General features: G+C 44.9%; 1 protein-coding gene across 2 annotated transcripts in view; it reads left to right on the top strand.

The window, feature by feature from the left end:
• Positions 1 to 824: 824 nt before the first annotated feature.
• CCDC93 (coiled-coil domain containing 93) overlaps positions 825 to 25500 on the top strand; it is a 103376-nt gene continuing 78700 nt past the window's right edge. Inside the window, exons 1-6 of one of the 2 annotated variants that reach the window (XM_061439679.1) lie at positions 825 to 1091; positions 5230 to 5343; positions 7325 to 7419; positions 14585 to 14696; positions 20664 to 20762; positions 21630 to 21686. In XM_061439679.1, coding sequence (XP_061295663.1) covers positions 1050 to 1091; positions 5230 to 5343; positions 7325 to 7419; positions 14585 to 14696; positions 20664 to 20762; positions 21630 to 21686 — 519 coding nt within the window. In that variant the 5' untranslated portion in view covers positions 825 to 1049. The remainder of the gene's footprint in view (positions 1092 to 5229; positions 5344 to 7324; positions 7420 to 14584; positions 14697 to 20663; positions 20763 to 21629; positions 21687 to 25500) is intronic. The other variant, XM_061439675.1, reaches the window with a different exon arrangement.

Below are 25500 nucleotides of genomic sequence, written 5' to 3'. Positions count from 1 at the left end.
TTCTTCAAGGCAAACATTAACTGAGTACCTGCTTTTTAAGATGCTAGGGATGCAGAGAGGAACACATACGCACACACAACCTCTTTGAGTTCGAGGGACTCACAGCCTCACACTCCTCACTCGGCCCCTCCCACCCAACACACTCACAGAGGAAACTTTTCTACAGGAAGAGTTTCACACGTCACCTCTTCCTTCATTGCTTAAAGAAGAAAAAAAAAAAATAATTATAGAGCCGGTGCCCAAGGCTTTTGGCTAGGTACATAACTTCTTTATATAAATGCCATTCTCTGGGACCGACAAGGTATGCTTCAGGTAAATGGTGTAACTACAATGACATCATTACAGGAGTTGCATCCTCAGAGATGACTTTCCTCTCAGCAGAACATGAAACGGAGGGTGGTTAGGGTGAGTGAACACGATGCACTCACTGGCTGAAGGAAGGCAGCGAGCCTAACAATCCTTTTTTGGGGACTCGGTTCCCTGGTCCGTATATCAAGAAGTTTGCCCAAGTGCGTGTAACTCAGGGGACACCCCGATTCTGAACTAGAACCAGCCCGGGTCTGAATAGCCAAGTTGATCATTGCTCAAGCCTTGATTCGGGAGCAACCGGGCTTCCGAAGTTCGGCTCACAGAGAGGACCAAACCCACTTGGGGCATCCGATGCCCGTGAGAAGCAGAGAGGGGAGGCAGGATACAAACCTTCCCCAAGATTGAGGAATAATCCTTTTATAAAGCACCTCGGATGAACATGCAGAGCCCCGGCGCGAAGCTACGCGGAACGTGGACAGCGTCAAGCGGCCCGGACTGCACCTCCTTGCCAGCGAGGGTCCGGGCCTCGCCCGGGGCTGCCCTCGCGCAGGCGCAGTCGCGCAACACTCCCGCCCCAGCGCGCATGCTCCACCGAGCTGCAGCGCTCCAGGCTCCCGGCGGCGGCGGCGGAGGAAGTTTCCGCTCTGCACTCCACCCCGGTAGCAGCTTCGGGGCCGGGGACAGCTTCCTCCGGACGCTCGGCGGGCTTCGCTGCCGCCTCAGGGCGGTCCGACGGGATCATGGGGTTGTCAAAGGGGCCGGAAGGCCAGGGTCTCCCGGAGGTAAGGAACCCCTCCTCCCTCCCTGACACGTCCGGGTTTCCGAGCGAGGGCCGAGCCTGCGGGGTCGCAGGCACCGGGAGATCCAGCAGCGTTTAGGGCTCCCCGCCTCCTTTCTCAGATATGTCCGCTTCCCCAACACCGGCCCTGTCCTCTGGGGGCCAGGCTAGTTCCTCAGTGTGGACATGGGCGGAGACTAACTTCAAACGGTGCTGGGTCTCCTGGGACGGAGGGAGCCTTCCCTGGCCAATACCTGCCCCGACGCTGCCCCAGGCGCCCAGGAGCCTGGGGTCCCACCTCTCTGGCACCCTCCGGCAATCTCTCCCCGACCCCCGGCTCCGCACGGCTCGCCCCGAGGACCGAGGCTCCTGCGTCCAGTAGTCACGAGACGCGCGCTGGGACGGTCCGGGCTCGGGTTGTGCAAAGGGCGGTGACCTTGTGGCGCCTATCGCCGCCTCCCCGGGCCCACGGGGTCCTGGCGGCCGGCACCCGCCGCCGTAGTGTCGGGGGGGGTTGCCTCCCTGCGTTTGTCCCCACGCCGGGCCAGGCTGGCTAGAGGAAGTTTGGGAGCAGGGCGCGCGCCAGGTCGTGTCCGGCCGGGTCAGCGCACCGCGGTGTCCGCGGTGGAGACGCGCTCTCCGTCCGTGCGGAGTGGCCGGGCGGAAACGTCGCTGCTTTTCCAGAAGGTAGAGAGGCTGCCTCTCCTTCCAGAGGTGTTTGTTATTAAGCACTCAGTCGATCCCCCAGGGACGGGGTGATCAGCGGTTTCTGGATTTATACACACATTATCTGGGAGGAGAGGAAAAGTGCATTTCCTTTTGGCGCAAATATTACTTAGCTAGACGTTTTGCATCTGTGCTCTCTTCCAGTTGATTTACTCAAAAGCTAGTCTAGTTTACTAGATTCTTGAAAGAAATGGAGTCCATGCTGCGCCTCTGTCCCCTTCCTAAGGTTCTGAAGCAGGTATTTGTCAGAAGGACTGATTCCTTGACATGGTGCGTGGTCCCTTCACACTTAACTGCCTGGGGCCAGTCTTGCTTCTTTGCCTTCCTCCCCAAATCCTTAGTTCTTAAATCCCACTAGTACCATTTATTGAGGGATCACTGTTCTGTGCATAAAAGCTGGAGATGTAGTGATTGCAGAACAGAATTAATCTGTCAGTGTTTGCTCCCAGAATGCAAATCCATTTCATCATCTTCAGAAAACCTAGCAAGGGTAATGTCAGAACCCTTCTGTTAGGTAACACTTGACATGCGAGTTGCTTTGATGGACCAGGGTTTGTGAAGACTAGAATCTGTTCTGTGATTTGATTTTATATTTCTTTTTTGCCTTTTTAAATTCTAGGCTCTCATCAGGTTTTTTGCCTGGCACTTTGCTGTGGACTGTTTCTCATCTCCCAGGTTCTAATTTAAATCCCTTTAATTCTTTGCCCCAGTGTACCACCAGTAGGATCTTTCTAGAAACAACAACAACAACAACAACTTGCACCTCCTTTGTCCTTTGTTTAACCCTTCACTGTCAGGAGACTGGGTCTAATTTGTCACTTTTCCAAGTTCCTGACAGTTAGGCAAACAGGATTCACTTAGTTCAAAGACTAGTATGTATGAATATGAATGGTATGTGTCATTAAGCTATCACTAGTCCGGTTATTTCATTAAATTTAACTTTGTAAAAGCTTGTATGTATGTGAAGGAAAGAGAGATAGCTAGACATGGCCCTGCATTCCAGCTTACATGAACTATCGTCCAAGACAACTGACAGTTTAGTGTTCCTAGTTTAAGAGCTTACAGCATTCCTTTTTATTCGAATTTTAGTTTTAAGAGTTGGATGTGTTACCCAGCCTGGTGATGTTTATGACTTCAAGCTAGAGTATTCTTTCATTCACTGCATATTAGCTAGTGACCCTTTTGCATTTTGTTTTAATGTTAACCTATGAAGTGGATTTGGTGTCTTATTAACATTCCCCATTCATTGTCTTGTGCAAGAAAATTACTTCACAAGGTACATTGCAGAAGTACACTTCTCCATTCTGGGGTGGGTAGATGGGAAGTGTGGGCTGTACGCTCGCTAAGGTGTGGGCAGTGGGTGCCCATTAGGTACAAGGTGCGACAGGGAGGACCCTCCCGGGTTGTCCTGATGTATTGTCCTCTTCTTGGAAGTGTCTTCATGATACGTGATTGAACAAATGAAGGATTCCTTTTTTATATCCCAGGAATTTTAAGAAAATACTTATATTATCCCATTTTCCTTTTCTATTCTATTTTTGTGAACCATAACTGTTCTTTATTTTCTCTTATTTGAATCTCTCTACTTGTAGATGGTTCTCAACCATCACAGACCTTTTGCAAGGAAGAGAAGGTGTGAATAATTAATATTTATTTTTGCATATCTGCTAGGAATTAGTGAATGCTAATCTTCAGAATCTTTGCTAGCCTGGACCAGCGTCATTTGAGAGGGAAGTAAAATGAGCAGTGTCACAAGGCTTTTGCCTCCATCACCGCCTGTTGCAGGAGATAAACAGTCTCTTTAATAATTCCATGTTCAACTGTGTGTTAACATGTGTGCTCCTTCGCCTGAAAATTTGTACTTTAAAATAAACTTGACTTTACATTATCAGTGTCATGACTATGAAAACATGTTGTTAATACATGACTGGCTTAGGTCATGGAACTTATGTGATTGATGGTAAGCATGTCATTCCATATTTAATAAGTGTGTTCTTGGAGCCTAATGCTGTTCAGAACAGAGAGATAAACATGCGTGGCTAATAGATGGAATATATGCCACCGCCCCCCCCCACCCAACCAGCTAATAGTCTATTTGGAAAGACAGGCATGCCACTCAGAAGAGGTTAGTAATTGTATGAATGACAGACTATAAATAAAATAGAAATGGAAAGGAATGACCATTTTAAGCTGCAGAGATGACATTAAATAGGAGCTGGAGTTTGAAGGCGGTATCTGGGTGGTTGGAGAATATCAGAAGAGCGGTGAAGGAATGAGAATGAGCAGGGCTTGTTTAGGTTGGCCACAGCTGTGTCTGGATTGTTTTGGTGGGAGGTAAAGGATGGAGCTGAAAAGATAGTTTACAACCCAAGATCTGAATGCAAAACCAAGACATTTGGAACTTAGCTGGTAGACAATGAGTGATGCCTTAACGATGAGGGCCGGATGCTAAACTAAAGAGGGGTGATGGGAAAGCTGTGATTTAGGAAGGAATGAGCAGGATAGACTATTAGGGAAGAAAGATTGAGAGGCAGTTGCCATTGTCTTGGCATGACATGCAAATGGAAGATAGGACAAATGTGAGTTGCATAATTAAGGAAGATTTATCAGGCACTGTTGGCTAAGGGAACAGTCAGAGGTGGATATGAGGCTATGAACCAGGGTATTTTGACATTGTTTTCTGTAGAGAGGAGTTGTTTATTTTCTGCAATAATGGAAGACAGGAAAGGCACAGTTCAGTAAAATGTATGGAGGCAAAAGTACTAGTGTATTTAGATATATTGAACTTGGAGTTAACAGCCTGGAGTGAAGGTAGGATACAAATAAAGACTGTTTAAATCAAATCCTATTTAAATGTATCAAGTAAATATTATTTTTAAGGCAGCCCTGTTACATGGTAGTAATAACCCTGTAATATGTCTGTGTTGAAAGCCTTCCTTGTATTTGCTGTAGAGATCAAAGTGCAGAGGGGGCCACATGATTGAATTCTTTGTTCTTGCCCCTCTTGTCAGTAACTTCTAGAACCAAGATGAGTGTAAAGTTCAAACAAAACAAACCACCTGTTCCATCTGAAAGGAGTTTATAATCCAGTTGAGAAGCTGCTATATAAGTCACATGTTCGAGAACAGGGTGGTAAATGTGCTGAAGTCTTCCTTTCCCTGGATTCCTTCAGCAGCTGCTGAACAGTCGATACACCTGTGCATGTCTTCTCCCCCATCTATGATGATTAACAGCTTGTTGAGCGGGGACCTTGTTCTGTGTGACTCTGGCAGCACTGTGTCTCCACGTTACTGCATGAACACAGTGATAATTGCCAATATCATATGCTTCCTGGCAGTGATTCTGTGGTATCAGGGAATATACCTGGTGTTCCTTTATTCAAGGTAGCTTTTACCAGCCTTTTGCTTTCGTTTTAGGTAGAAACAAGAGAAGATGAAGAGCAGAATGTCAAGTTGACTGAAATTCTGGAGCTCTTGGTTGCAGCTGGGTATTTCAGGGCAAGAATTAAAGGCTTATCACCTTTTGACAAGGTAAGAGGAAATCTTTCTAACCATTAGGCTAGTCTTTGTCAGGATGTCATGGTTTACCATGGCAGTAGGGTATTTTTTTGTTAGGATGGCATGGTTTACCATGGAAAGGAAGAAGAGATTGTATTTTTCTTTCTCTCTATCCATGTTGCATTTCTCCAGGATTCAGATTCATTATGGAAGTTTTTGTTTCCTATTAAAATAATCATGTATCAGTAAAATACACCTTCAGGTCATTTTGTGCACGAAGATTGGGAAATACAAATAAGCAAAATCAATAGTTTCTCCTTTCAAGGAGCTTAAAGTTTGGGTGGGAAAATAAAGCTTGTAAGATAAAGTAATTTAAGTTAATAGGGAGCTATCCCAAGTTGATAAAGCTGATAAAGAGTCTGCCTACAATTCGGGAGACCTGGGAAATCCCTGGGTTGGAATATCGCCTGGAGAAGGGAATGGCTGCCCACTCCAGTATTCTGGCCTGGAGAATTCCATGGACTGTACAGTCCATGGGGTCACCAAGAGTTGGACACAACTGAGCAACTTTAACTTTCACTTTCATCCCAAGTTGGGATGCTCACAGATAGTTGCCAGGTATTCTCTGGGCTCTGAATGCTAGGTTTGGAGAAGGAAGAAGTCGCTGTTGGATGAAGTCATTTAATTCGGCAGAACCTTGAACAGTTCTTACACATAAGGAATAGTAGTAGGGTTGAGAGCACAAGGATAAGAACAAAGACCTTGTACTCAAAGGGCCTGACTTATGAAGAGCAGGGAAGAGAGACAGTAAACCAACGCACGTAGAATAAATGGCACAATTCATTAAGTGCCACAATGAACTATGCACAGAAGTGAAGCATCCAGATCAACCAGGACATGCCAGGCAAGCTTCCTGGTAGAAGGAAGCATTGAGTTCCCCCGTGGGCCAAAGCCCTGTCTGCATGTAACAGGTTCTTTTGTAATACGGATGTTTAGGTCTCAGCCTTTGAAATTCTGGTTTGTTAGGTGTGGGCTTGGGACTGGAATCTGTATTTTATTAAGCATCTCGCATGAGTCCACAGTATAGCCAGGGATAAGATTCATTGTTGATCTTTTCTAAGATCAAGCTGTGTCTATAAAGGTTTTGTTTCAAATGGATTTTTAGCTTTGGTCTCATTTGCATCTCAGAGAAGTCCCATGACAAAATAGAGTACAGATTCTCATCTCCTTTAGGTAGGAAAAAAATGGGATGTATGGAAATTAAGTAATAAGCCACAGAATGTGCCCCTTGCTACCCACATATCTGGTCCATAAAACTCGTAACACTTCTGCTGTCTTGCACTTGACTGTAACTGGATTGAGGCTTCTCTCAGCTGAGAGTTAATGTCTGTCCCCATTGGTATAAAGAGAATCTATGCATCATACATCCATTTAATCTTAGAAGGCAGCTTCTCAGTCTTCTAGCCACATGTTTCAAGTGCTCAATAACCATGTGTGGCTGGCAGCACCATACTAAACAGTGTGGATCCAGACTGTTCCTGTCCTGGCAGAAAGCTTTATTCAGCAGTGGTGTTTAGATGGGAGAAGGCAATGGCAACCCACTCCAGTACTCTTGCCTGGAAAATCCCATGGACGGAGGAGCCTGGTGGGCTGCAGTCTATGGCGTCGCTAAAAGTAGGACACGACTGAGTAACTTCACTTTCACTTTTCACTTTCATGCACTGGAGAAGGAAATGGCAACTCACTCCAGTGTTCTTGCCTGGAGAATCCCAGGGACTCGGGAGCCTGGTGGGCTGCCATCTCTGGAGTCGCACAGAGTCGGACACAACTGAAGCGACTTAGCAGCAGCAGCAGTTTAGATGAGTTGCAATGGATGGAGCCAGGACACATATTGTCTCTCTCTGAGGATACACAATTTTGTATATAAAAACTGTTTCTATTTTATCTGCCTTGCACTTCTTCCCTTCTTCCCAAACTAGGAAGAGAAAATAGGTATTTTTTTTATGTCTTACAGGTGGTGGGAGGAATGACCTGGTGCATCACCACTTGCAACTTTGATGTGGATGTTGATTTACTCTTTCAGGAGAACTCTACAATAGGTCAGAAAATGTAAGTTATTGGGCTTTCCATGGATGAGCCTCAACAGTGAGAAAGGAGCTAAATCTTGAGCATTTGCTGTGTGCCAAAGGTTGTGTCAGATGCTTCACTCATGGACTAAAAGAAGCCAAGGTCACACACCTAACACATGAGAGTCATCTAATATTATTATGATGTTAATAGGCTATTTCTGGTGTTTTTTGTTGATCAGAATTTCTGTTGATTGCTTGAATATCTCCTTCCAAAAGCATTGAATTTGGATGGAAGTTGGATAGTTGAAGGGAGGGGGATCTTTCCTGCCCTGTTGCCTCTGCATAAGGCAGAGCCTCACTTTGCCTGTGTCCTTGCCAATGACATCCTGGAAGGGTGCCCTGGCTGATCTTCTGTAGCTTACCAGGGACTTGATGATTTCGTGAGATCATTGGGATGCCAGTTCTGCCCAGCCCTGCCAGTGGGCAGCTGTGTGACCTTGGGCAAGCCTTCCTTTATGTATAGAAAGAGGGTTTGTGATCTCAGATCTATAGGATTCTGTGATTTACTTACTCATTTTTCTGAAGCCTTGTCCTCCCCTAAATGGATTAAAGATGGTTTATGAGCATGCATGGGGGAGCAATAATAGTGGAAAAGTGAAGCAAAGCAAAAAGGGTAAAAAAGGGAAGGAAAGGCAGAATTGAGGGTAAAGAGCACAACTGTGAGGAGCCAGAAGGCCCTGTTTTCCTAAGGATGGGACACAGATTTGGCTGAAAAGAAGGAAAAAACATGAAAAGAAGAAAAAATAAATTATCCAATTTATACTTTCCATATAGTAGAAGAAAAACTAGTCCCTGGGAATCACCAAAATCCTTAACACTAAGACCAAAAGGCATTCTTGGCTCCTTGTTAAGGAGTTCATGCTGTTTGACACAGTAATACTGCTATCATTGCCCAGCCATGAATAGTGGGCGCTGCATCCTGACACCTGTGTGTGCGGGCTATGGCATCATGTCCAGCCACCCACAGAGAAAAGTTCATTTGGGGGGTTGCAGTGGAGTCCAGGTGTGTGGCTCTGCTCCCGATGATCCAGTTCAACCCAGCAGGGGAGTGTATTCTTGTTCTTTTATTTTTATTGAGGTGTTACATACGTGAAGGTACAAGAAACATTCAGATACTACCAAAGGGAGCAAAACATGCAGTGGATGTCTCTTCCCTTTCCCATTTTACACCCTAGTTTTATTCCCTGGAAAGAGTTATCTTTGACTGTCTAGGTTTTAGATTCTTCATTGTGGTCACTAATATGTCTCCACCTTTGTATACACTGTTTCAAGTCCAATGAGAGGAAGAAGTTGGCTCACCTGTACCACTCACTACATCCCCTTTGTCTTCCAACTTCCACTCTTTTAATTATTGTCTTTCTTTTCTATGATTGCTTGCATAATTTTGCTCTATTTAAGTTTCTATTTCTTGACCCATTAATATAGTTTCTCCTGTTTATAGTCTGTTCTATAGTACCAGTTAAGTTGTCCATGCTTTATCTACAGGTAAATTCTAAAAGTAAATCTATTAACAGTGTTTGCAATAAGAATTAAGATTTGTGATGGGGTCAGAAAAAGAATGGTAATTTTCTGGACGATAATGGTGGATTTATTGAACCCTTACATTCATAATGTTCTGGATGCATTAATGAAAAATGTGCTATCCTCATGGAGCTTAGAGTCTATTGGAGGAGACAGACAAAAACTAATCTAATAAATAAGTACCGTGTGTGTAGACATATGTGCTATGAAAAAAACTAAACCCAGGAAAGGGTATGAGGAGAGACGTAGGATGGCAGGCAGTTGTGGTTTAAGTTGGTGTAGGCTTCACTGAGAAAGTGATACTAGAGTTAAGACTTGAGAGATGAGGGTTCCAGGCAGAGGGAACTGCCAGTGTGAAGGCCCACGCAGAAGCTTGCCTAGAGTGTAGTGTGGTGGGGGTGGGGCTGTGGGGAGGGGGCAGCAGCAGATGGAAGTGCAGAGAGGTCATGGGACAGATCAGGTAGCACTTTGTAGGTCAGGTTTAGGACTTGGGGTTTACTCTGCGTCAGGTGGGAAATCCATGGGGGTGGGGGGCGTTGAGCAGGGGAAGAACGCAGTATGTTCTGTGTTTAAGAAGGACCCCTCCTCTGAATACTGAATTAAAGGAGTGAAGGTGCAATCAGGGAGATTCTTTAGCGTGTTACAGTAATCCTCCCCTGGGCAGTGGGCCGGTAGTGGTGGCATTCTGGGTCTGTTTGAAAGGTAGAACCAACAGGGTCTCATGGCATATTTGATTTAGAGTGTGAGTAAGGGAGCGTGGAGGATGACTGTGAAGTATTTGGCCCAAGCGAGTGGAGGTGGTCGCTGGAAGTCATTGAGAGTCAAGCACACTGCATTTTGCTTCATGTTTACAAAGCTTTTTTTCCCCCTTGCATTTCTGATTGCCTTTTTTTCTTGTTGACAAAGAAGCATGTACTTTTACCTGTAGCTGAGATCAGCCAGCTTCTTAATCAGTCTGTTGACTAACATGAATTCTCTGCCTTCTCGAGTACACTCTTGGTTGAAGCCTCTTTCTTTTCCAATTTGAGCTGATTGCCTCTTACACCTGTGGCACCTCTGATGTTCTCGGATTTCTTTTGCATTCTTTGTAAGCTAGGATTCTCAGTCTGTATTTCTGAAATCTAAAACACAGTGAAAATGTTGGTGTTTTGTTTTTTTTCTTTGAAGTGTGAATATAAAACTTTAATTGGAAGCAAAACATGACCCGACTGACTTAAGGTTATTTATGGTCTTTATTCATCCCACTTATGTGAATATTCATAAATTTTGCTACAGAAATATTCATTTCTTTGATGATAGGATGCTGCTATGGATTTCAGTGGGTCTTACATAATACATAGTGCTGCTGCTGCTGCTAATTCACTGCAGTCTTGTCTGACTCTGTGTGACCCCATAGACGGCAGCCCACCAGGCTCCCCCGTCCCTGGGATTCTCCAGGCAAGAACACTGGAGTGGGTTGCCATGTCCTTCTCCAATGCATGAAAGTGAAAAGTGAAAGTGAAGTCGCTCAGTCGTGTCTGACTCCCAGTGACCCCATGGACTGCAGCCTACCAGGCTCCTCTGTCCGTGGGATTTTCCAGGCAAGAGTACTGGAGTGTGGTGCCATTGCCTTCTCCATATAATACATAGTATATATCCCTTAATCTACTAAGCTACAACATCTAAAGAATTGTGAGTTCTGAAGCACATCTGCCCCCACAGGGTTTGGTTAAGGAGTTGAGGGTGTATTATTTTTCCTGTAAGTACTTGATGTGAAAGCAAAGCTAGGGACAGGGTTTACTTGTAAAGACCCAGCAGACTCCTAGCAGATTCATCAGGAAGTTGAGTCTCTATTATCTGTAGAAGTGTCATAGCCACAGTGCACTGAATTATCCAAAATCTTTTCTGTTTGGTTTTGGGATGTGTTCTGTGTTTGGGGTCCTCCCACAAAGTTTCTGGTTTGGTACAGTTAGTTCAGTGCAGTCGCTCAGTCATGTCCGACTCTTTGTGACCCCATGGACTGCAGCATGCCAGGCCTCCCTGTTCATCACCACCTCCCGGAGTTTGCTCAAACTCATGTCCATTGAGTCTGTGTTCTGTGTTTGGGGACCTCCCACAAAGTTTCTGGTTTGGTACAACTCAGACTAATATTGCCGTGTGCTTGCAGCGCCTCTGTGCATCCCAGCTGATGGGAGGGGGCAGCACCATCTCTAAAGTCCACACTTGCCTCACAGGGCATGCTTATCTTCCATTTGTGCTCCATTGGGGCACATATGGGCCTCGTTTGTGGGTGGGCCTCCATTGGGGCCTCATCCTCCTTCTTGATCCTTCTTTCATGTGGGTTCCCTGAACTTCCCCTCTGCATCCCCAGTTTGTCCTAAAATCCCATCACCACAGAGTGCTATGTTCCAAGGTCCATAAATAAGATTTTAGGCTTGTAACCAAGTTCATTTCTACAACACACATCAACACATGTTTATTAGGCGCCTATGTAGAGAGCATGTGCACTTTATTATTTAACCTTCATAGCAACCTTTGAATAGGCAGGACAGGGATTTTCCCTCATGTTATGATGGTAGTGTTGGACCAGAAGGACCGGTGGCTCGCCAAAAGTACCACAGTGGGTGGTGGAGCTTGGAATTTAGACCCTGGTTTAACTCACTGTCTTTCACACTGTTTGCAGTGGAGGAGGAAACAGTGCACTGAACACTTAGAAAACGAGAGGAACCAAACTTATCTCCGGTAATGAAAAGTGGGTGTGTTAAAAGCATAGACTGGGAAACCTGTCTGGTGACCTCTGCAATTGTTATTTGCCCTGATTTTCAGAAAGTCAGAGGATCCACTTTGAGCTCCAGGGAAAAGCCAAATGGAGACTGGTAGGTTTCTGCAGGAAGTCTTTCTGACTTTTGCCCCCAAGCCGGCCTGTTTTCTCCCACATCCCCACCCCTTTGTATTAATAGTACCTTCAGCTTCTTCTACACTCTGCTGACACTGCACACTTGGTAGTCATTTCTGGGAGGCAGGTTTAACAGGGTTGTAAACCTCAAGATGATCCTGGGCATCCTTCCCTCAGGGCCTTTATGAACTGGGAGAGTGGGCCGTTTCTGAGGAGTGGCCAGGGAGAACCTTGCCTGAAGGTGGAGGGTTGGCTGGATGGTGTTGGTGTCCCAGCCTCTGATTTTTAAGCTTCTGAATGGTATGGGCTATCAGTAACCCTCCCTGCATAGAACCACAAATCTGTAGCCACTAGAGGGAGCTCACCTCCTGCCAAACCAGAACGTGACTTGGCTAGGTGGTCCCGGTGTGAGTGAATTCTTAGACCTGCCCAAGCAAGGACTGGAAGCCAGAGTGTGACCATCTTCACTTGCTAAGCTTGGAATCTGGGGAGCAGAGCCAATTAAGCACCCATTTCTTCCCCTCACAAATTTCAAAGAAATTAAGGAACAAGACACGGGAGTCTTATGGACATTAAATTAAAAAGTAAAACTTATCAGAGAGAGAGCTTTAGATAATGTTGCCAAATGAGTGTGTCAGTCTTTTCTACCAAACTGTCCCATTTGGACCCCAGGAGGAGCTGGGCAACCACAGGCTTACCTGCTGGGACAGAGAAGATACTTGTGTCCTGAGGATGGGCTACTTAGAAAGGAGGACCCACAGGGCCTCTGGGAGTCAGATGACACTTTGCTTCCACGCCTCAGACCTTTTGGATGAATAACACCCTGCTTCTGTTTGCAGTGAACATGTCCTCCCGCATCCTCCCCTCCTGGAAGGTGGGTAGTCCTGCCTTCTGTGAGTGCGTGCAGTAAGGGAGCAGACGTCTCCTCTTCACCTGTTTTTCTCTTAACGTATTGGACTTGATGTTATGATTATGACTGTTTCCACTCAGCAGCTTTAAGCTTGCTCCTGCCTTGTGAAGCTACTGTAGATATAAACATGGTTGTGTGGTGTGTTCTCTGGGGAGCCTTCTCTGGGAGCCATTTGGCTTCTGTTCCAAGGTTACTTAGTTCCTACCAAGAGCGAGGGCATGAAACGTGCTAAGGGAAACTTAAGTTAGATATTTTCTCTTATCCAGGCCTGAGTTAGGTGTTGGTCTTAAGGATGTCTGTCTCCTGGAAAGGATTGTGGAACTGCAGAAAGACAAAAGTGTGCAAGATTTCTTTGCACAAGAGATACCTTTTCGGTAGATAGACCCAAAACTTGCTGTAATTGAAGCCTCTAGTAAGAACCTGCTGACCTTGTAACCATGGCCTTTATCTGTTAGAAAATAGTCTGATACTTGTAGATGAGGCCACTCTGGCTGAAATTTTTTAATGTCTTAGATGAGAATATAACCTAAACTGTCCATGTAGGCTGAGCCAGGAGCCCCCATTTCTCCGTATGGCCCCACAAGACCACAGCTTGGACTATTTCTCAGTTTCTAGGCTATGTACCATGGCTTTGTGGGTTAGCAAGCCCACTGAAAACCTCTGTTCTCTCTCCTCTTGAATCTGATCTGACGAAGATACAAGAAATAGAAACCAGATAATCAGAGATCAAATAGCAGCTGATCACAGATTTAAATCTGTGGTGAAACGAACTTGCACACACGTCCTTTTTTCACTCCTGCCATAAAACTGTCCCACCCGGGCCAGGGCTCAGCTGGGCATCCAGTGGGGGTGGGTACTCACCTCCTGACTGAGGTCAGATATGCTCTGGGCTTCAGAGAGCCTGCCTCCTGCTCTCCTCCAGCCACTTCAGGGGAGGACCAAGCAAGGTGGAAGAGAGAGATCATGTCCCTTGTGAGAAGCTGAAAACTCGTCTTCTCTGGAAAAAGAGTGGTTCCTCCAAATCTAGGATTAATTTTAGAGTATCAAAATTAAAGGCTATTGCTTATTTCAAAAATATTTCTTAACAGAATAGAAACTTCAAATTTTTTTTTTCCACACAAGCCTGAGACCTCATGTTTTGTCTTAATATTCTGGGCACCTGGCACAAAGTTTGGTAATTAATTGTTGCCTGGATGATTTTTCAACTTCTGGTGGCTGAGACAGTAAAGAATCCGCCTGCAGTGCATGAGACCCAGGTTCAACCCCTGGGTTGGGAAGATCCCTTGGAGAAGTGAATGGCAACCCATTCCAGTATTCTTGCCTGGAGGATCCCATGGACAGAGGAGCCTTGTGGGCTACAGTCCATGGGGTCACGAAAGAGTCAGACACAACTGAGCAACTACGCACACACGAATGATATTTAGAACATTTTTAAAAAATGTTTAACCTAGTTGTTTCCAGACTTTTGGAAAAAGAAAGACAACAAAGTGAAATGTAGAACATGCAGCACTAATAACATTTTATTTTACTGTGTAAGGATGTTTAAAAAAAATAGCTACCACCATAACATCATGAAGAAACAAAATATTTTCTTATAAAAAGTAGGATGAACATGATCTTGGAATTAAGGGTGAATGCAATTTACCTTATGTGGCCTTACATGCACACAGGTCTAAATTGTGCTAATTTTTCTGACTTTGCTGTCAGCCAGGAGAAATGTGGTCCTAGTCTGGTGTTGAGAAGCCCCGGATCCCTCTGGAATGCAGCCCAGTGGGTAAGGATGTCTTAAGAGCCACATAAGGCGTTCTCACTCTTGGCTTGTTGTTTCCCTCCGAGCAGAGCTCTATCGGAAAAAATCGTCTCCGTCCTGCCAAGAATGAAATGTCCACACCAGCTGGAGCCCCACCAGATCCAGGGGATGGATTTTATTCACATATTTCCTGTTGTCCAGGTGAGAGCGGCTGAGGGGTTTCTTGTCCTCTGAACATCGCCATTCCTGTAATGGGTCTGGCTCTTGGGCTCTCTGGCCTAGATCCTGGATCTGATGAGTGTGGCATGGATTTGGTGGCCACAGAACATAACTGCACTCCCTAATGTTGTCCTCAGAAGTTGCCAGTATTCAGTCTACCTTCATTCCACTCAGTCACCTGTTCTATCTTTGAATGTTTCCCACAAGTAGCTTTTCATTGCCCTCCTGGGAGGCCCCCATGCTCTGGTTCCTTTCTGTCTCTCCAGCCTCAATTTATTCTTTGTTTTCTTTGTTCTTTATGTTCTAGCCCCCTGGCTTTCTTTCCAGTTTCCTCCCACATACTACTTTCCTGTCGTGGGCCTTTCTCTCAGCCTGGGAAGCTCTTTCCTTCTCTCCTTTCCTTCATCCTTTCAGCTCTCAGTTCCAAGTCTCCTCAAGAAAGCTCCCCTGACCCCCAGATCTAGAGCAGGTTCTTTTGCTGTATTCTATTACACAGCATAGTCCCTACCTTCACAGGGATCTTCCTTACCATATTTGTGACCATGTGCATCAAAGTGTCTGGTTATTTATCTCTGTCTTTCATGGGCAGGTATCAGGACTGTCCTGCTCAGTCCTGTGTCTCTGGCACCTCATGGAATGTCTGGCACTTTGTAGGCATTCAGTCCTTATTTGAGGACTGAATTTCTAATGAGACTTATCTCTAGCCCAGCTCTTTTCTGAGACCCCGTAATGAAGTGGCTCATGCTGTACAGGTCCCTGTATTCTGTGTGGTTTTTGTGCCTCAGACTTTCCTCCAGGTACCACAGAGAGAGGAGGAGTAAAAGGACTCTCTCTGTTACCTGCTATGTGGACAGCACTTAGCCTCAGGTCCTAATAGAGTTGCTTGAAGCATCTGTTGTAATCCCAGTCTTACATCTGAGAAAAGTGCGACTCATAGTGGATAATCAGTTTGCTTAAGGGCAGAGAACTAGGGAGTGGAGAGGCAGATTCCTCTAAGTTTTTCCTTGTCCCTAAACCTGCACTTTCCCCCTCCACCACCGTGCAGCCACCCAGAGGAAAACCACACCGCCCCTGCTAGAGAAGTTCACTGATTCTGTGAAGCTTATGTAGTGTAGCGGTTAAGAGCCTGGACTCTGGAGACTTTTTGGGTTCAAATCTGACTCTGCCACTTTCCAGCTGTCTGATCTCGGGCAGATGTCTTAACTTCTTACCTGTTAAGTGGAAGATAATAATAGCAGCTACCTGATAGAACGAAAGTTGAACAAGTTACCATGTGTAAAGCACACGGCTGAAGGGCTAGCGTGTTCCAGTCAGTGCTTTCTAAGTGTTACGTAGTTGTTTCTGTGGTAGTTACTGCTGCTGTGAATCTTCCCCTGAACTATTCAAATGAAATATGAAATTCGTAAATGAAATTTGTACATTTGAGGCTAGTACTTTGACTCAGGATTTGACGTGTATGTCCGTTAGAGGAATGTACCCCCATCCTTTTGTGAAAATAGGAAGTAGGGGCCCTGTGGAAATTCTTACAGAAACCTCCAACACTCTCATATTGTGAAGTTGTTGCCTTTTCCGCCTCAACCTGAATCTCTTGTGACTAGACTTTACTCAGTCCTGTGCTAGAACTTGGAGGACCAAAATGATAGTCCAAATATGAGAAGAGTGTGAAGGTGATTTTCTGCAGTTGGTTTGGGTATCCTGAGTCTCTGATGGTCTGTGTTCTGAATGGAATGCCTGGCTTTCCTGTCTGGATGTGAGAGCTTCAGCTAAATGGTTACCAGCCTTCTTAATTTTGTGGACCTGCAAAATTTTAAAGCAAAAATGGAGGTTGATCTGTGGTTGCCACCTGTATTTTGGCAGGCAAGGACATTGTTAAAAGTAACAGTTATTTTGCTTTTTCTATCATTTCTTGAAAGGCCATTTAACCCTCACTCTGAGAGTAAAGAACAGTCTTTCCAACTAACTACATTTAGCACTGTGAGAAACTCAGCACATGCCTGTGGTTTTGTTTCCTGTTTTGTTGGACACAAGTGAGAGAACAATTGTAGACCAGTCGCTGGGACCTGCTGAACAGCTTTCTTGTGTGGGTCTGAGGTCCACCACCCTAGTTCTTGCCATTTAGCACAGCTATGGTGACTCTGAATGCAGCGGGACAGCGGAATGACTTCCAGCTACTTAGTTCCAGGTCACATGTTTTTCTTCTACATGAGGCATGTGAATCCTGTGAAGGTAGATATTGTTCTTGAAAGCTAGGGCCCTGCGGCAGAGCTTGGCTATCCTAGAGGCTCCCTCCTCAGCTCTTCAGGTTGGGAACTCCGAAACAGAGCCATGGTGTCTCTAAGGGAATCCTGTGACTCAGTGGGCTTTGCCCTCCTCATCAGAGCATGTTCTCCAGGATCCAGCCAAGTAATAACTCAGTGTAGATCTAATTAACAGAGGCAGATTTGAAAAGGCAACAACTATGAAAGGCCAGAAAGTGGATCTCCAGGTGGGAAGGAAAGCAGAGTGAAATTGAGTTAAGCAGGAGTCAGCCTCCTGAGATGTCCAGGGTCCATGCTGGGGTGTGGGTGAGAGGCTGGAGTAGCCCCAAATGTCATCTGATCCTCAGCCCCTGCACCCCTGGATTTTAGTCAGTGCCTGAGGTTACTGTCTGGAGTTGGGGTGGAGTGGAGTGATAGAAACAGATGGAGGATTCTAGCAACAAAAGAGTACTCCTAGAGTTACTTCTGGCCACTGCTTTAAGTAGGGAAAACCACTAGACCATTCAGGTATGACCTAAATCAAATCCCTTATGATTATACAGTAGAAATGACAAATAGATTTAAGGGAATTAGATCTGATAGATAGAGTGCCTGATGAACTTTGGACGGAGGTTCGTGACATTGTACAGAAGACAGGAATCAAGACCATCCCCATGGAAAAGAAATGCAAAAAAGCAAAATGGCTGTCTGGGGAGGCCTTACAAATAGCTGTGAAAAGCAAAGGAGAAAAGGAAAGATATAAGCATCTGCATGCAGAGTTCCAAAGAATAGCAAGGAGAGATAAGAAAGCCTTCCTCTGAGATCAGTGCAAAGAAATAGAGAAAAACAACAGAATGGGAAAGACTAGAGATCTCTTCAAGAAAATTAGAGATACCAAGGGAACATTTCATGCAAAGATGGGCTCGATAAAGACAGAAATCATATGGACCTAACAGAAGCAGACGATACTAAGAAGAGGTGGCAAGAATACACAGAAGAACTGTACAAAAAAGAGCTTCACGACCCAGATAATCACGATGGTGTGATCACTCACCTAGAGCCAGACATCCTGGAATGTGAAGTCAAGTGGGCCTTAGAAAGCATCACTACGAACAAAGCTAGTGGAGGTGATGGAATTCCAGTTGAGCTATTTCAAATCCTGAAAGATGATGCTGTGAAAATGCTGCACTCAATATGCCAGCAAATTTGGAAAAGTCAGCAGTGGCCACAGGACTGGAAAAGGTCAGTTTTCATTCCAATCCCAAAGAAAGGCAATGCCAAAGCATGCTCATACTACTGCACACTTGCACTCATCTCACACACTAGTAAAGTAATGCTCAAAATTCTCCAAGCCAGGCTTCAGCAATACGTGAACCATGAACTTCCAGATGTTCAAGCTGGATTTAGAAAAGGCAGAGGAACCAGAGATCAAATTGCCAGCATCTGCTGGATCATCGAAAAAGCAAGAGAGTTCCAGAAAGACATCTATTTCTGCTTTCTTGACTATGCCAAAGCTTTTGACTGTGTGGATCACAATAAACTGTGGAAAATTCTGAAAGAGATGGGAATACCAGACCACCTGACCTGCCTCTTCAGAAACCTATATGCAGGTCAGGAAGCAACAGTTAGAACTGGACATGGAACAACAGACTGGTTCCAAATACGAAAAGGAGTACGTCAAGGCTGTATATTGTCACTGTTTATTTAACTTATATGCAGAGTACATCATGAGAAACGCTGGACTGGAAGAAACACAAGCTGGAATCAAGATTGCCGGGAGAAATATCAATAATCTCAGATATGCAGATGACGCCATCCTTATGGCAGAAAGTGAAGAGGAACTAAAAGGCCTCTTGATGAAAGTGAAAGAGGAGAGTGAAACAGTTGGCCTAAAGCTCAGCATTCAGAAAACTAAGATCATGGTATCTGGTCTCATCACTTCATGGCAGATAGATGGGGAAACAGTGGAAACAGTGTCAGACTGTTTTTTGGGGCTCCAAAATCACTGCACATGGTGATTGCAGCCATGAAATTAAAAGATGCTTACTCCTTGGAAGGAAAGTTATGACCAACCTAGAGAGCATATTCAAAAGCAGAGACATTACTTTGCCAACAAAGGTCTGTGTAGTCAAGGCTATGGTTTTTCCAGTGCTCATGTATGGATGTGAGAGTTGGACTGTGAAGAAAGCTGAGGGCCGAAGAATTGATGCTTTTTAACTGTGGTGTTGGAGAAGACTCTTGAGAGTCCCTTGTACTGCAAGGAGATCCAGCCAGTCCATTCTAAAGGAGATCAGCCCTGGATGTTCTTTGGAAGGACTGATGGTAAAGCTGAAACTCCAATACTTTGGCTACCTCATGTGAAGAGTTGACTCATTGGAAAAGGCTTTGATGCTGGGAGGGATTGAGGGCAGGAGGAGAAGGGGACTACAGAGGATGAGATGGCTGGATGGCATCACTGACTTGATGGACATGAGTTTGAGTGAACTCCCGGAGTTGGTGATGGACAGGGAGGTCTGGCGTGCTGTAATTCATGGGGTTGCAGAGTCGGACATGACTGAGTGACTGAACTGAACTGCTTTTGTGGGCAACTGCTTCCTGGCATGTCCTTTACTTGAGTTGCCCACTGTTCCTGAGCAGGAGCCCTCTGCTGTGTGCAGCTGTGCCCTCTGAGGCAGCACAACAGCTGTATAGAAACTTCCCCTGAGGTGTTGTAGCTCCCTGAAGAGAGCATGGCACACCTCCAGAAAGGTCTTCAGTAATAATGGGAATGAGTGCAGAGTCAGGAGGAAAAGTAAAGGTTGTCTTTGTACTTTGCATTCTCACGCTTAGAGTCCCTGGGCCTTCCCCAGGTTGTGGGGTGTGGGTGTGTGCAGGTAAATGTTTCAGCTCCCTGGAGCTATAAGTCAGCAGACATGAGGAGTGGCTCCTTGCACATGTCAGCTCTGTAGATCTGGGAAGCATTGCACGAAGCCCAGACGTGCTATGTCCTGGTGGTGGACCCTCCGGGTTGTGGCCAGCAGCTGCTGGCTATGGATCACTGGACGGATTGATGTCGTCTCTCTGAGCTTCTAGTTCTGTAAAACGCGGTCAGTGCCCATTGCCTTACAGTGTTGGATGAGTGCTGTGAGTGCTAAGCTACGTCTGAGGTCTGAGGCTTGTCCTTGGCACACGTGGTCTCAAATCTGAATATCCAAGGGATTTTTTCACATATCAGACAAGGGTTATGCTGGGTATTTTCACTGGTTCTCTTTCCTTTCTCTGGTCTGTGGCACAAGCAGCACGAGATGGAGAGAGTCCATTAAGGTCTGCCATTAGACACAGGAAGCTTTGGGGAGCAGCTGTGTTTGTGTTGGGCTCCAGTATTTACAGAGCCATCTGGTACTTGTGTCTCATTTGCTCCCGCAGTCGCTCTGTGAGGTGAAAGGAAATGATACTCTGCCCTCCACTTTAGCAGAGAAGGAAATTGAGGCCTGGGCACCTGGAGCAAGGCTCAAAGGTTCCTCTGAGGCTCTCAGCTCCAGTCCCCCTGATCTCAGCATCCAGATGCCCAGCGGCTGTTTTCCCTGCAAAGCAGTGCGTATTGATGGTTGCTTGTCACCTGGTTAGTTCATGTTCTGTGATTCAGGTTCAGGACCTGTGCCATCTCTGAGTTGGTCTTTACTTCACCGTGTTTCATCCCCATCAGCTCACATTTCTGCACTTTCTTCCCCAGTGGCTGGTGAAGCGAGCTATAGAAACAAAAGAAGAGATGGGTGACTACATCCGCTCCTACTCCATATCCCAGTTCCAGAAAACCTACAGTCTGCCTGAGGTCAGTGTTCTGCTCTTTTCTTGTCCAGCTGAGAACCTGAATGCACAGTTAGGGACCCCCTGGAAGAAACAGAATAAGTTCAGGCTCCCCTGTGCTCCTACCCAACTGTATGGCATCTCTGCACCCACCTGGTCGGCACTGAAACTGGACCTCCTGGTTCATTTGAATTGCCCTCTTCTAATGGGCACTGAGTGCCAAGCTCTGTAATTCTGTCCTTTTCTCTCAATTTTGGTACTTGATCCAGACCTTTTTTAAAATTACAAGAACATGAGCATGCTGCTGTTGCTGCTAAGTCACTTCAGTCGTGTCTGACTCTGTGCGACCCCAGAGACGGCAGCCCGCCAGGCTTCCCCTTCCCTGGGATTCTCCAGGCATATTTCTGTATAATTGTATGAAGCGTTTCAAGAGACTATCTGCTTAGGATAAAACACCTGTAGTAGCAGTTGAGTAATAATCACAGCAACAATAACTGCTGATTTCTGTCAGATACCTGCTACATTCCAGTTCCAGCGCGCTACATGCCTTCTGCTTCTTGATCCTTATGGTCGCTCCTGCCCCTGGAGAAGCTGAGGCTTAGAGGTCAGGTAACTTGGTGAGGTCTCAGAACTCAGAGGATTTGAACTGAGAACACTTGTCTTCGCCTCTACACTCTGTGGTTCCTTTTTTTCTTACCAGCTGTAGGGGTCTGTTTTGGAGCCATTGACAGAGGCCCTCACTTTTTTCATGCTCAGTGTATTCCAATTTGTTAGAAAATTGAGACTTTTTCAGACAAAGTTGTGATGAGAAGTCAACTAAGATTGCTGAGCAGTCTAGAGTCTCAGTCTTTACACAGGACTTGTTTCATCCCTGTGTATTCTTGTCTTGCAGGATGATGACTTCATGAAGAGGAAAGAAAAGGCCATCAGGACAGTTGTTGACCTCTCTGTGAGTTCCCTGCCCAAGTTCTCCTGTCAGGGAAGATCATAGGGTCATAGCTTCCAAGTAGCCCTTTGTTTTAAATTGCAGAAGCCTCTGCCCCACCCCCGACTCCCACCACTCCCTGAGGTTTCTGTCTGTGGGGATTGCCCAGCAGCTGACCTCAAGTGCGTGTGTGAGGGAGGCCCTGCCTGCTGTGCGTGCCCAGCATCTAATACTAGCGTTCAGGGTAGAATGTGCCACAACCACTGCCCTGTGTTTTCCTTACTTCCAATTTTTCAGACTCGGAGCCCTTCCTCATTTGTGCCAGTGGTGACTATAAACTTCAAACTTCACAGAGCTCCAGAGAACAGATGACGAACTAAAAGTGATACAGAGGTTATCACTGCCTTGGTGGCTTTGGAAAGGCAGCTTCTGAGCTTTGTGTGGGAAACTCCGAGTTGACCTTTGTCCCAAGTGCAGTGAGCCTCAACCACAGGGTCTGTATCCACATGCTCAGTTACCCAGCGTGAGGGCCAGAGAGAGCTTTGGGCCTTCTCTAAACATTCAGGGCCAGAGCCCAGCAGAACCTAGTCAGCGCCACCCACTCCTCACCCCCCAACCTTCCTACATGTAAATGAAGCCTCAGTGCCTAGGTGTAAGTTTTCTTTCTTTAGAAAATAATTTATTGAGTTATTTTGCCTTTTTTTTTCCTTTAAGAATAAATGTGCGATCTCCCCAGGCAGTTACTCTGAAAAGAGTAACAATAGCTTGATGATGAAAGACATGAAATGCTCATTTAAAAGTCTTGTCAGCTTATGGTTATAATTTGTATCTTCCCACAATTCTTTTGGGAAATGTGAGGTATGGAAAACCTTTAAGTTACATTCTGAAGCTGGATGGGGTTTTCAGATTTGGTGGCAGTATTAAGTATTAATAATAAGAATATATGATAGAACAGTAATTTTTTTTTTCCTGGTTGTGAAATAGATGTTCAGTTTAGAACATCTTTAAAGTTTTCTTTGAAAAAGTTGATCAATCAGAGGGAAAAAGGTCAACCTTAATCTAACAATACAGAAACAGCCACTTTTGGACATATTTCTTCTGTGTTTTTAATGTATATGTTTATAGTGAATTAGAATTATGCTTTGAATATAAATTTATAGTTTTTTCCCTTCTCACCAGTAGAGCATTATATTCTGTTAAAGATTTCTCCTGATCGCATTTTCATGACTAATAATAACCAGTTGGTTGGGTCTGCTATTGCTTTCCCTTGTTTTAAGTGATGCTTCATTTCTGGAAAGAACTGAGAATGAGATGACAGTGTTACCTCAAATACAGGAAGCTGGGGAGCCAGGAGCAGGAGAGGAAGGGAAATTCTCTTTTCCCCATAAACTCTGTCCTATTTGAATTTTATAAAAACTAAATCTCTTATCACCTTTTCAAAAACAGTAAAGTGAAAAATTTGTTGTTTAGTTGCTAAGTCATGTCTGACTCTTTGCAACCCTATGGATTGTAGCCCACCAGGCTCCTCTGTCCATCAAATTTTCCAGACAAGAATACTGGCATGGGTTGCCGTTTCTTTCTCCAGGGGATCTTCCTGACCCAGGGATCAAATCCACATCTCCTGCATTTGCAAGCAGATTCTTTACCACTGAGCCATCGGGGAAGCCCAAAAGTTAAAAAAACAAAATAGTTACTGTTTATTGAATATCTTCACGTGTAAATCTCACTTGGAGCCCTGAAGAGAGAGTGAGAAACATTACATTTTCTGACTGTGTCACCAAGAATAAAAAGGCCAGTGTAGCTATCGATTATCCAATCAATGAAACTGCACCTGATGTCCCTTTACCTATTAAATATTTCAGTCCTCTAGAGACATATTATTTCCTCTCTTCATTTGTAATGGAATTTTTAAAGAAAATTGTCTTCTGCTTAGCAACGTGACTTAAATTCTTAAAGGAATTTAAGGAGATAATGACAAATATGTCGTGTCCAAACGTTGTTCTGAGCATTTGTATGTAACTTATCTAGTCCTTACAACAACCCTATGAAGTAACTGTATTTGTTTTTGACAGTTGAGGAAACTCAGGCACAGATTGGTTATGTAGGTTGCCCAAGGTCACATTGGTGATGACGGAGCCAGGATGCAATAAAATGCTAGATAAAATGCTGTCTGCAGCTCTTTAGAAAATAATATCAAGATACAGGAAAATGGAGAAAAAATTGGAGGTCTTCTTTGATTAATAGTTCAAATTGCTTAGTTTATTGCCTTTTTTAAATGTGTGAACTTACCCCTCAGTTGACTGCCAGTAGGTTTACTGTTGTTCAGTTCAGTTCAGTCGCTCAGTCATGTCCAACTCTTTGCGACCCCGTGGACTGCAGCACGCCAGGCTTCTTTGTCCATCACCAACTCCTGGAGCTTATTCAAACTCATGCCCATTGAGTTGGTGATGCCATGCAACCATCTCATCTTCTGTCATCCCCTTCTCCTCCAGCCTTCAATCTTTCCCACCATCAGGGTCTTTTCAAATGAGTCCTTCACATCAGGTGGCCAAAGTATTGGAGCTTCAGCATCAGTTCTTCCAAAGAATATTCAGGAGTGATTTCCTTTAGGATGGACTGGTTGGATCTACTTGCTGTCCAAGGGACTCTCAAGAGTCTTCTCCAGCACCACAGTTCAGAAGCATCAATTCTTAGGTGCTCAACTCTCACATCTGTACATGACTACTGGAAAAACCATAGCTTTGACTAGATGGACCTTTGTTTGCAAGGTAATGTCTCTGCTTTTTAATATGCTGTCTAGGTTGGTCATAGCTTTTCTTCCAAGGAGCAAGTGTCTTTTAATTTCATGGCTGCAGTCACCATCTGCAGTGATTTTGGAGCCCCCCAAAATAAAGTCTGTCACTGTTTCCACTGTTTTCCCGTCTATTTTCCATGAAGTGATGGGACTAGATGTCACGATCTTCGTTTTCTGAATGTTGAGTTTTAAGCCAACTTTTTCACTCACCTCTTTCACTTTCATCAAGAGGCTCTTTAGTTCTTCTCTTTCTGCCATAAGGTTGGTGTCATCTGCATATCTGAGGTTATGGATATTTCTCTTGGCAGTCTTGATTCCAGCTTGTGCTTCATCTAGTCTAGCATTTCTCATGATGTACTCTGCATATAAGTTAAATAAGCAGGGTGATAATATACAGCCTTGACATACTCCTTTCCCGATTTGGAACCAGTCAGTTGTTCATTGTCCAGTTCTACCTGTTGCTTCTTCACCTGCATACAGATTTCTCAGGAGGCAGGTAAGGTGGTCTGGTATTCCCATCTCTTTTGGAATTTTCCACAGTTTGTTGTGATCCACACAGTCAAAGACTTTGGTGTAGTCAATAAAGCAGAAGTAGATGTTTTTCTGGAACTCTCTTGCTTTTTCCATGATCCAACAGATGTTGGCAATTTGATCTCAGGATCCTCTGCCTTTTCTAAATCCAGCTTGAACATTTTCAAGTTCTCGATTCATGTACTATTGAAGCCTAGCTTGGAGAATTTTGAGCATTACTTTGCTAGTGTGTGAGATGAGTGCAATTGTGCAATAGTTTGAACATTCTTTGGCATTGCCTTTCTTTGGGATTGGAATGAAAACTGACCTGTTCCTGTCCTGTGGCCACTGCTGAGTTTTCCAAATTTGCTGGCATATTGAGTGCAGCACCTTAACAGCATCATCTTTTAGGATTTGAAATAGCTCAACTGAAATTCTATCACCTCCACTAGCTTTGTTCATAGTGATGCTTCCTAAGACCCACTTGACTTCACATTCCAAGATATCTGGCTGTAGGTGAGTGATCACACCATC

Source organism: Bos javanicus, chromosome 2, assembly GCF_032452875.1.
Source record: "Bos javanicus breed banteng chromosome 2, ARS-OSU_banteng_1.0, whole genome shotgun sequence".
In the NCBI taxonomy this organism is placed as follows: Eukaryota; Metazoa; Chordata; class Mammalia; order Artiodactyla; family Bovidae; genus Bos; species Bos javanicus.
This window is presented reverse-complemented; position numbering and strand designations above follow the sequence as displayed.